Source organism: Panthera tigris, chromosome B2 (assembly GCF_018350195.1).
Source record: "Panthera tigris isolate Pti1 chromosome B2, P.tigris_Pti1_mat1.1, whole genome shotgun sequence".
NCBI classification, from domain to species: domain Eukaryota; kingdom Metazoa; phylum Chordata; class Mammalia; order Carnivora; family Felidae; genus Panthera; species Panthera tigris.
The window spans coordinates 13,643,876-13,656,589 of NC_056664.1; the positions used below are offsets into that span (position 1 = coordinate 13,643,876).

The window sequence follows — 12,714 nt, forward strand, 5'->3', positions numbered from 1 at the left end:
TTTCACGTGGGCAAACCAGGCAAAACATGCCCACCAGGCGACCTAGTGTAACTGTCCGTCCAGAGCGTGAATCCTTGGAATCCCCGAGGACATGCAACTCCAGCTTCTATCGGCTGAGTAGAAGGGTTCTGCTGTACAAACGACCCAGGACCGAACACCCTGGAGGTGGAAAACCGCCTTCCACATGTGGAGGAAAAGTGATTAGAGAGGATGTTGGATTTAGGCCGGCGTGGGGACGGCGCTATAGAACAATGGCATCACTGCAGAGCATGGAACTTAAGAGTCAATACACAGGAGAGGTAAACACAGGGCATTTTTTGAGATATTCTTTTCAATCGGTTAATGAGACCAACACATTCAAAGTTTTACATTCAGATAACCGGACATGCCAAAAAATCTGATTTCTCCTGAATCATGTAACTTGCACTTCTCAAAACGGAGATATCCATATACATATACAGTATGTTCCTGGATAGCCAGGGATATTCTACTTTTAAGTAATTACCATACGCGTGTGTATTTTATCTTTCAAGCTGAAGATCACCAACTGCATTTACCCCACAGGTGGGTTACCAAACAAAACGGGCTCTCAAATATTAACAAGTCTCTACAAAGTTACGCAAAGCTGGCTTCAATGCAAATCAACAAATCCCATAAAGTTACTAGTTTGTGCCGATAACCAGGCACAACTCCCAAATACTTTGTCTTGACATCACAATCTGTAGATAAGAGCCACACCCTTAACCCTCAGACCTCTCTGGCTGCTTTTTCTCCCTAACACAACAAAAATGAACCCCACAGAAGTTCTCCAGCAAGACTGGGAGGGGCAGAAGTTTCCCCGTGACCTCATTACCTCACTCACAAATCAGACTGCACACCTACTTTTCAGACGAACATAATAAAAAAAGGATTAAGTGGGCTACTGGAAATTAAAAAAAAAAAAAAAAAAATAGAAAATTTAAAACTGCTGACAGCAAGCAAGTTCAGAGAGGCCTACTCCCTCCCAGACCAACATTCTTTCTCCTACTGAAACCTAATGGAAGCAACACAGAAAGCAGAACTCTAGGAACACGGCCACAGAATCTGCAAACATCGGAGGCACCTAAAATTGATGGTTCCTAAAATTCATCTGTGTTTATGTCTAGTAATGCAGACACAGACTAATGCACGAAACATGGGAGAAACACCGACAGCACTCGGGGTTCAAAGCTTTAAGGGCTGACCTAGAATCACTCAGCATCTATTTACATGCCTCAGTTTCCTCCATCTTTCAAGGAAGGAAGACAAGAGACAGAGAAGCAAAGTATTAAGGGAAACAACACCATGCATGCTGTTGATGAAGGAAACCAAAGCCATGGTGAGGAAAAACTAATTAACTTTAATCAAACATCTATTTTTAAATGCTGGGAAATGATCACATAAACTGGCAATAAAATAAAGGGACCAGCCATAGCTGGATGGCGTTCAGTCCCCAGAGAAACGTCTAAATTCATACAAGCCTGGCTAAAACTGCAGATTTGTCCAAAATGGTCAACAGAGCTGAATGCTTTAAGAACGACATTAATTCTCTCTTGTAAATTTCCACAGTGCCTTTGCAGGAGCCACCATTGCCCCCAGGGAGGAGATCACAGCTAAAAGAATATTAATATTAAGCAATTGCAACACTTTTTACATACTCCTATACATATACATCTAGCACCTTGCCATCCATAATGGATTTAATCAGGACCCCAGCAGGGAAAAAAAACCACAAAAGGCCTATTTCTCCAACAAAAGCCATAGCAGCCTGAAACAAACCTAGAGCTATTTGGTTTTTATTTTATTTATAGGAACAGACCTTCTATCCCAGGTTCCTCAAGATAAGCCACCAAAAACTGCACCTGACAGACCCGTGGAGCAGCCATCCTCCTCAGAGCCGGATCATTGCAGAGAGACAGAGAGGAAGAAGGACAGAGGGAGGGAAGGAGGGAGGGAGGGAGGGAGGAAGGGGGGAGGGAGGGCGAGCGCGGCGAGCGCGGCTCCAGAGCACTTGTCAACAATCCACCCCTGTACGTAATAAGCAGGCGGCAGTGCAGATTCCGGCAGTGCAGATTCCGCGCGGCAATAGGACGGCCGCACAGCCCTGGGCCGGGGGGGGGGGGAGGGGAGGTGCCGGGGAGGGAAGGTTATTTATGTGCGGGGGAGGGAACCCAACACCGAAGAGGAGGGGTCTGGGGCGCTTTCTCCCCCTCCTGATAAATTGAGGGGGGGAAAAAAAAAGGAAAAGAGCGACTAGCTTTTCTCCATCCGGCAATTTCCCCAATCTGCAATGCAGATAATTCCTTATTTGAGAATTTCTGACATTGGGGGGTGGGGGGTGGGGGGGAGACGGGACACATTTGATGGGGCGGTCAGTGTAATTGTCCACACTTCTGTGCCCAGTCTGTCAGACCGCCCCCGCCATGCACACACTGCACCCCTGTGGACAGCAGGGGGTCCGTGGCACATTTTCAATGGCATCCCTTTTTAATATCCTAATCTGTGTCATTCAGCACTTGCCTTTTATTTATTTTTATTTGTTTTTTTGGCTGGGAAACCTGGGCAGCGGTCCAGACAGACTGCAGAAATCTCCCTCCACATGCTCCTCCTCCAGCCTGCCCTCCCCTCCTCCCTCCAATTCCGGCTACCAGGGTGCTTTATTACTTCTGTGATGACCACCGCTGCCCTCCCCACCCCCAGCCCGCGGAGGGCCCTCCTCCACGCACGTAAATTCATCTAATCTAATAACACAGAAGCTGTTTCTCCTCATTGTTTCTTGAGGATCTGTCACAAAACAGGCTCTGTGGCCTGGCAGCTGGGGGGGGGGGGGGGGGGGAGGCAAGAATCCAACAAGGCTGGCCAGCTCCCCTGGCCCCGATAACTGGAGCGTGCATCTTCCTTCATTTGTCATAAAGCTATTTGATTTTAAAAGTCCCTTCTGTTGAAGCTTTTGAACTTCATCTGGCGATTATAATGTCCGAAACAGTGCTCTGAACACCATCCCACACTAGTTAGTTGTTGTTTAACCACTGAAAGAGCCCCTTCTGGGCTTTACACACGTTAGCTTATTACTTAGACCTCACAAAAACCCTGAAAGCAGACGCTAGCTTTGCTCACGGACAACTGCCCAGATCTGGTGATTATTCTTTCCACGATGGCAATCTCCTGTTTCCTAAATCACCAAGGCTTATCTACCTCCCTCGCTTTTAAACAAACAAACAAAAATTATCAGGAGGTAGATGATGGTCTTTCCTAATTTCTACTTGCTATCCATGACTTTAAAATCAGTATTCCAAGTTGGGCCTTAGAGACAATCTAGCATAATCCCCCACTTTGCAGATAAGCAAACTGAGGCTTATGCAGGTACGGTTCTTAACCAAGATCAGAACTAGTTCCTCATAAGGTCTCAACAGAAGGTCATCCAGGAATCCTGGGGTATCTGGGGATGGGGCATGCTAGCCCAGTGGAAAAACCTCAGGATACAATTCCCTGTAGAAGTCACAGGGATGGAAAATCCCTCTCCAATCCTATCCTGCTCGGTAAGAGCCCACAGAGCAGACCCTCATTTGGTTCTCTCTGGTGCAGTATATCCCCAGAATGTTCAACAACTGTTTGTCATGTATCCCACTGCCGCATAAGTCATATAGTCAATTAAAGGATATTTAAGGGATGACTATTTGGCTTTTTTCCTCTTCTTTCTACTGAGACTTGGCTTTTAGAGCCCTCAGTAATCAAAAGCACCCAACACAGAACTGGAAGTACGGTCCGGTACTTCTGAGAAAAGGTAAGAAAGAAAGCAGGAACCACAAGACCCAAAATAACTGGCCAGAGACACAGCTTGGGGGGGGGGGGGGGGGGTCATGTATGGATACTGGTCATCCTTAACATCCCCAGCTCTGACGCCTCCCACATGGGAGTGTACATAGCCATCTGTGTCTTTTTTTTTTTTTTTTTTTTTAAATCTCTACTCTCCTTGACTTCATTGCTTCTTCCTCTTCCCATTGTCTGGAAAGTAACTAGGTACCTAAAATTTAAGAAGGTAAGACCTAATAACAGCGTTGGCCCAGACTTCTTTTACTTCCAAGACCATCATCAGGATTGGATCGTGCATGCCATATTCCCTGAAACGCATGCTTAGTTAGCCCTAAGTGTCCACTTTTCTGACCTGTGCTCTGCTGCTGGGTCAGGAAAAGAGCTGAAAAACTCTTGCCTATGCACTCCAGTAGCTTCTGGACGGTTTCGATAAAACGCTGGTTAACCAAAGAGGAAATGCATCAACAGTACCAGATACATGGACTTACAGCAGCCTCTGGGGGACACGTAATAAAACAGAACAGGATTCTGCTTCTGAACAAAAGTACCACGTTCAATACTGAAATTCCCAGCAACAGTGGGTAGAAAAGCAGATGAGACGGGCCAGGATTGCAAGGGCGGTTTCTTTCTTCGTATGACTGACGGCACCACCAGCAAAGTTTTAACATTCAAAGATCTGAGCAAGTCCAAAGTTTTAAATGAAGACTCCCAAAATATCGACGTCAGCCTCCCTGCTTTAGTTTAGTATCCAAAATACCTGTAAATCCACAGCCAAACCCAATTACTAAAACATTACCTATATGCTTCCGCCTACCCCATGCTTCATTATTTTTGTTAAGTTCTACTTCTTAGGTATGTGTATTTGTGCTGTATTATTTATTTCACTGTGCTTGATTACGAACTTCACGAAAAGGGGATCGCTCTGGGTTAAGTCTTAGGGGATTTGTTTTTCACCACCACCACCCCCCCCCCAACTCAACACGAGGTTACTAAGATCACCTATCCATGATTTTGCTTATTCTTTGCCTATTTTCACTGTTGTTCGTCACACTCCCCCGCAGGAATATTCCACACTTTCTTTTGATAATCTCCTCCAAGGACATCGAAGTATTGCCAGTTGGTTGCTATCAGGAACAGCGCTGCAAACATCCCTCTGCCTGTCCCCTGGAAAGCACACACTGGACTTGCTCTGGGATGCTTACCGAGAAGTAACAACCATCGGATATCCTTGCATATGCAAATCAAATTTACAAGTTCATGGAAACTGGTTTCCAAAGCAGGGGTCAATTTCTGCTTGCATATCATTGTAATCTCTAAATGCTTAAATATAAAGACCTATTACTTAGGGTTGGGGACAACAAAGTACTCCAACTGCTACTTCCCAAGAGATCAGAATTTCAAGAAGGGGCCCCATCCTAAGAACTGCTATGCGGCCAGCCAGCTACATGGCCACCGTCCACCTAATTATCACCTAAACGCCAGGACATCCAAGGACACGCTGCGCTCCTGGGAGCTTCAGAACAGAGGACCTACCTGCATGTGCAGCCATTTCATTACCTCCCACTTGGGTCAACTCCAGCAGCCCCACCGACTACCTTGGCATTTTGAAAGTAAGTGACTGGAGCAAACCCCAATCTAGGATTTGGATAAAACGTGAGAGTGCAATTCACTTGCACATCTTCATCAAATGTGGAGATCTAATACTGCTGTGTTGAGTAATTAAAGAAGCTGCTTCGTACGCATGAAGACTTGTTTTATTCATGTATCCAATCAAGGAAGTCAGCTCACGTTGAGAGCTGGGACCAAACTCATAAAGGAAAGACAGGCCTTACAGAGTTAGGGCACGTCAGCAAGTACTTATCATCCATGATCCACTTCCAAAAGCTCTCCCATTTCCTGCCACCTACAGAAGTTACCGCATACAAAAGGCGACACCTTAACAATCCAATATCCAAAAACACGCTCATCACAAAGAAAGGATAGGGTGAAGTGGGTTGCCCGGCACGAGGGAAGGATGTACAAGGTTGTCGAGTCTGAGAATTTTAAATAGGAAATAGAGGGTTTTTTAAATGATCACACTGCATTAGCCATGTATTGATAAAGACACATCTGTAATTTGGGCTGAACTACGTAATACTGATCATATCACCTATGCTGTGATAAAAAGCCAAAGCAGAAAAGTGATCCGCAGGGCTAATATTTGACTTTCAGAAGTATTATTTAAGTGTGGGCCCTTTACAGCAGCCAACATGATAATAATAAACATTACTTGTTAGAATTCTATTTAAGTAAAAGTTAATACACTGGCACTATACCAAAAGGAATTAGGTACATACAGAGTCTGGCTTGGACTCCTTCCAAGAGGGCTTGGTAATTCCTGAAGAACCAACAGCGTTCAACTATATAATTCATGTGGCTGGCCCTATAGCCAACGTGACTTCAAGGCCACACTGTACAATTATAAAATAATACCAATAATTATAAGACACAGTAGGGAGATCGAGGCTGGGTGACTGAATGTATATTAACTAGTGAATGGTTGCTATGGATTTAGTCACTAATACCAATGAAGGCACCACAATTAAAACAGGAAGTTCAAATTAAGAAGCTCCTAGAAAAGGCAATGTTCCATCAGGTTTTTCTTATTTAACAACAACAACAACAACAACAACAACAACAACAACAGCAAAATGGGCAACTGGGTGGCTCAGTGGGTTAAGTGTCCCTTTGGCTCATATCATGATCTCACAGTTCATGGATTTGAGCCCAACGTCGGGCTCTCTGCTGTCAGCTCAGACTGATCCTCTGCTCTCTTCTCTATCTGCCCCTCCCCCTGCTCATTCTTTTCTCTCTCTCAAAATAAGCATTAAAAAAATTTAATAAACAAAGAAAACTGATTTGGTAAACATCTAGTACTAAAGAACCTTCTTGGTTCACAGCACACACAGCACAATTTGGAAAAGGCTGCCTGGTTCCAATCCTACTCTTCATCAAGTGTGTGAACCTAAGGGAGGATCAGAGAATGCCCTCAGATTCCTCTGTTAAATGGACAGAAGGACAACTGTAACTGGTTAAGTTAAGGCATTCATTATTTACGTAAAAGGGTTAGCGGTACATAGTAAGCACTGGATAAGAGCTACCTATAGGACTCAATAAATGTTGGTACTAATGAATTATATTTTTAATTATTTGGTTGTAAAAAGACAAGACAAAATATGCTTTGGCTCTCAATATATTTTTTAAAAGACTCCAGTAATGGATTTGTAAAAAGGTAAACACAGAAATGATGACAAGTTAGAAAAGATTAGAATGTTGAGATTTTGAGAACATGACCTGCAGAAGTATCAAGTAAAATTCAACCACAGTTACAATATGGTCATTTGACCTACTTAGAAAGAAATGAATAATGGAAAACTAGGTTTGAGAAGGACTGACAGGTCCTTCTCAGCTAACTCAGGTCACAATTAAAGAGTTCATCTCCTTCCCAAATCTGATTCTGACAAAACCCCTATTCCCATGTGCTGCTAGGGTGGGAACGAATTGATAAAATATTTCTGGAGAGCAACGTGATCACAGATGCCAATTTGTTTTAAAGTCTGTAATTCAGCAAGCTCACTTCTAAAAAGTAATATTATGATATTAATGAGAGAAGCAAAGATTTACGTGCAAGGATTTCAACATAGTTTAACACTTCTGTTGCCCCTTTTCACTGGTTCAAATTCTATCTGCATCCAGTTAAAAAAAATTAAAGGCACCCAGCTGGATCAGTCGGTGAAGTGCACGCCTCTTGATCTAGGGGTTGAGTTTGAGCCCCACACTGAGTGTAGAGACTACTTAAAAATAAAATTTTAGGGGAGCCTGCGTGGCTCAGTTGGTTGAGCGTCAGACTTCGGCTCAGGTCACGATCTCGCGGCTGGTGGATTCGAGCCCCGCATCGGGCTCTGTGCTGACGGCTCAGAGCCTGGAGCCTGCTTCGGATTCTGTGTCTCCCACCCTCTCTGCCCCTCCCCTGTTCATGCTCTGTCTCTCTCTGTCTCAAAAATAAGTAAAAACATTAAAATTTTAAAAATAAATAAATAAATCAGTCTTTAAAAAACAAAACGCAAAAAAAAAAAAAAAAAGAGAAAATTATTTTATATCAGCTTCCTAAGCCATGCAATCCACTAACAATGCCTTGGTTTTGCAACCTGATGGCACCCCCGGGTGCGGCACGAAGGGGTGGAGGCAGCTGGAACCTGCGTGTATCTCTCAAGCCTCTGACTCCATACATGCAGCTCCCTCTTTTGGAATATTCCCTCCTCTGTCTTCCTAGAAAGCTCCTCACCGCCCCCACCCCCCCACTCACCTCCAACCCCAGTCAGCCTTCAGGGCTACTTCAAATACCCACAGTGGCAAGCAAACATCGACTGTCCTGTTCTCCGAACAAGAGGATTTATTCTTGCTCATCTTAAGAGTCCTCCAAACTAGCATGTGCCTAGAGAAAACTGCTGAGACCCAATAAATACTGCTCAAAGAACAGGCTGCTCCTGCAGACCATTTCAGAGCCTTCAGAGCCTGATGACGCACTCTTACCTTAGAGGCTCCCTTTTACAACTTCCAGAAGAAAAGGTCTCAAAGAATTGTCTTTCTATTTAGAAATATTTGGCTGGGAACACATCTTGTAATTTAGAATACTTGATTTTTCAGCAGTCACTGATCAAAGTTAGGAACTCTTGGGGGAAAAGATCTAATTTTCAAATTTTCAAGTGAAAACATCTTATGAACACTATGTAACTCTCACTAACCTTCCCAATATGTTTTCTAGACATTTAATCCCTTGTTAGTTTCAATGTTAAAGTTCTTCGTTTTAGAGCCAATGATTTCTTCCCGTCTGCAAAACTGTTCAGGTCTTCCTCAAAGAATGACCTTTTATACCCTGCTAACTTACACGAACTCATTTTGTTACTACTGTGTTCAAATAAAAGCCACAGTTAACTATAATCCTCCCACCTTTTCCACAAAGTGAAACTACATCAATCACTTAAAAATTCTGTGTGTATTCTTTGCGGTATTTTCCTTAAAGGTTTCATGTGCCATCCAGGCAACTAATACTGAATAAAGAACATAATTTTTTCAAGATATTGCATGTTTAAAAAAAAAAAAAAACCCACATTTTCCAAAACTTAGTAACATAAGGAAAGACTCCTAAGGTTTTAAGTTGCAGTGATTCCACTGCATGAAATATTAAATGGGGTTCAAAAGAAATACAAGTATAGAGAAAGGAGATTAGAGGAAATAAGCTAGTTATAAGAAGTAGTATCCTCTCCAGTGGCAATCTTTATAGTTTTCTGAAATTTCTATGTTTTCTACAATAAATTACTTCTAGGGATATCTGGGAGGCTCAGTCGGTTAAGCGTCTGACTTCAGCCCAGGCCATGAACTCAGTTCAGGAGCTGAAGCTCCACATCGGGCTCTGTGCTGACAGCTCAGAGCCCAGAGCCTGCTTGGGATTCCCTCTCTCCCTCTCTCCCTGCCCCGCCCTGGTTCACGTATGCTCTCAAACGAAATAAACAAATGAATTACTTTAACAACATGTTGGCGGGGAAAAAGACATTAATGATTATTTAAATGATATCACAAGGAAAATGGTGTGTTGCCGGATGGAAGTAGTACCAGCCACAAAAGAAGCAGTGACGAAAGCGGGTCTATGAAACACGGACTCCTGTGGAGCTAACAAACAAAGACAAAGTGAAGAACAGCAGACAGTGACAACTCTGAAGCCAGCAGTACGTTGCCATATTGAAGCCAGGGATAATAGGAACACCATGACATTAATACCACAGGCAAAAGGATCCTCGAAAGGCTCAAAACACTAAAAGGCAGGTGAAAAGAATAGGAACATGTTTTCACTCTGTCAGCATTGCCTGCATATACAACATACCATGACGACAGCTAGAAGAAGGTTTCTGAGTTGAACTACACTGGTTATCTAAAAAACCTGCTGCCAAACAACAACAAGACAGAGCTTGAAGACAAAAGGGAAGCAACCACTACGTTCATCCTGTCTCTATAGCTATACATGTTAATACAGTAGCCTGTAGTCACATAAGACTTTTTTTTTATGTTTATTTTTGAGACAGACAGCTTGGGGGGGGGGGGGGGGGATGGGGGGGGCAGAGAGTGAGGGAGACACAGAATCCAAAGCAGGCTCCAGGCTCTGAGCTGTCAGCACAGAGCCAGCTGCGAAGCTCAGACTCATCAACCGTGAGATCATGACCTGAGCCGAGGTCAGGTGCTCAAATGACTGAGCCACCCAGGTGCCCCCATACTTTTTTTAATGAACTAAAACTAATCGGACCAGCTAAGTATAAAGGACTCATGGACTCTTAAGTGGCTACTGTACACAATGAAGCCGACCCTGAGCACCCCATCATTGTGGAAACTTCTACAGGGCAGTGCTCACCTACAGATTCTTCATGAATGTAGTCTCAAGACCCTTTCATCAAGTCTACAGATGGCAACAGTCCCTGGGTCTCTGTGCTGTCCTCTGCTAGAGCTCAGACCGATAAACAGGGCCAGTCAGACAGACGGGCACTTCTTTCCAGGCAGCAGGGTGAAAAAGGACAGGGGATCAAACAGAGCAGCAAGGAGACAAACCCCCTTCAATCCTGCAGCAGATGGCCCCCTGGTGTCATCAGTCTAGCTTTCAGATGAGGGAAGGGGGGAAAACCACAGGTTAGACCCAGTCATAAAAAGCCACGAGCTTATTCAGTAAACTAAAAACTGCAGAGAAACCCTTAGCAAAGCAATTACCCCAAAAGATGAGTTTTATATCATCAAGGATTTTAGGCAATCCTGATGCAGCTTGAAAGTAAAAGGCCAGCAATCACCACTTAATACTCATGAACAAAGTGCCACATGAAATCGGTTCTGAGTTAGACTCACATTTTGCTACTCTCAAGGCTATAGGTACAAAGAAAAGTGTAAAAGAAAAAAAAAAAACCCACAAACAGTGGCTTCTGGGCTCACTGCCTCGGTTCCTACATACACAAGGGATCCCCAGAAAGAAAGCACCAGCCTGCATTCATTCCTGTACGCAGGTGGGGGTTGAGAGATGGGGAAAAGCTTCATATACCACAAAGAAAACATGGTGGTCACAGAGGATGCCGATCTTCTAGAGCTTTCCACTCTCCCCCAAATTCTGCAAAAGCATCCCAATGTTTCCTAGAGAAGGATCTGGCAATTAAAAAGAACACCATGGAACACCAGGGTGGCTCAGTGCGTTAAGCAGCCAGCCCTTCATTTCGGCTCAGGTCATGATCTCTGGGCTCGGGAGACAAAGCCCTGCATAGGGCTCCATGCTGATAGCAAGGAGCCTGCTTGGGATTCTCTCTCCCCCCCTTTCCAGCCCTCCCCCACTCACTCAACTCTGTCAAAATAAATAAACAACAACAACAACCACATGCAAAAAAAAAAAAAAAAAAGAGGGGCACCAGAGTGGCTCAGTCGGTTAAGTATCCCCTTTCTGCTCAGGTCATGATCTGATGGTTCATGAGTTCCAGCCCCACATAGAGCTCATTGGTGTCGGCACTGAGCCCACTTCGGGTTCTCTGTTCCCCTCTCTCTGCCCCTCCCCCACTCGTGTTCTCTCTCTCTCTCTCTCTCTCTCTCTCTCTCTCTCTCCCTCCCTCCCTCCCTCCCTCCCTCCCTCTAAAATAAACATTTAAAAACAAGAAGGAACACCACCACAAACAGGCTTCATTATAAGCATCAGGCTATCACTCATCATGGAAACAAAACCAAACAGGACAAAGGGAGGTCTCAAGTGTCGTATCTGACATAAGAAACCCGCGAAGGGAGGATTGTTCATGGTGGTACCCAGTTACCTGTACAAACAGACCTATAATGACATCAGTGCTCATTACAACATATCAAATTTTTTGACACATCCGATATTGCTTTAAGTGGCTACAATCCAGGAATTGTGGTCGAATGATTTGACAGATGGTGATGTGAATGGTTACATAACATAGCCTCTATGACTTCTAAAAAGCTGCTGCAAATATAGAAGCCCTAGAATTTTCCTTCCTTGACCCTCCCTTCAAGTTGCACGGCCAGGCTGATGGACTCACGTGGCCACTTTCCCCTTCTGCCTCCCTCCAAGCCTCTCCCCTCCAGCCCAGCTGGCCCAGGTCCTTCTTCCATACCAGCTCAGAAACCTCAGAGAGGACAGAATGGAGACTGCTGTGCACTGCTCGGGTCACCCGCCCCCCCAAGACACCAACCCCTGCTACTGCTATTGGGGCAGGTTTTCCCGACACCACTAAGGAATGCCCTACTGGGGAAAACTAGGGTTCGCTTCCTTCTAGCTCGGTCAGAGTTTCTGCTCTCCAACGCCTAGGGTGAGGTCTAATTGTAGGATGATGGCATCCAGACCCAGGGAATGGGGCAAACAGATTTTAATACAGTCCCTGAAGTGTGCTTTTATGACACAGCTACAGCTTTTATGGGAAGTAGTTAGGTAATGTGTATCTAGAACCTCGATCACAATTACCCTTTGAATGCTCACTTCCTGCCAGATACTAAGGACTTTAAATAAATCATCTCATTAATCCTAAGAATATTGCCTCTGAGAAAGAAATTACTACTCCACTTACAGAGCTGGGGAACAAGAGCCAAACAGAACGGCCACCTCGTGTGTGTTAGTTCTCTTCACTCTTGGTGGGGCCGTGAGGTCACCCTTTCAGGGATGACAGCGTGACCCTCCCTGCCAATGTCCCCAAGTGGAGGTGGAGGGCAGTGGTCTACGGGGGCCCAGAACTGGCAGGAGGCTGAATGCCCCGCAGTTTCCCCCCGGAAGCCTCTAGATCCCTCAGTGTCCACAGCTCCAGGGCCCTGAGCTCA

At 44.7% G+C, this 12,714-nt stretch overlaps 1 protein-coding gene across 5 annotated transcripts in view; it reads right to left on the reverse strand.

Annotated features, from left to right (window-relative positions):
• The window catches only part of JARID2 (jumonji and AT-rich interaction domain containing 2), a 271,874-nt gene that overhangs the window by 120,992 nt on the left and 138,168 nt on the right, over positions 1 to 12,714 (reverse strand). The window contains exon 1 of one of the 5 annotated variants that reach the window (XM_042985685.1): positions 1,838 to 1,951. The exons of the other annotated variants lie outside the window; for them this stretch is intronic. Coding sequence (XP_042841619.1) covers positions 1,838 to 1,904 — 67 coding nt within the window. The 5' untranslated portion in view covers positions 1,905 to 1,951. Of the gene's footprint in view, positions 1 to 1,837; positions 1,952 to 12,714 lie in introns of those variants that run through there. 5 annotated transcript variants of the gene reach the window in all.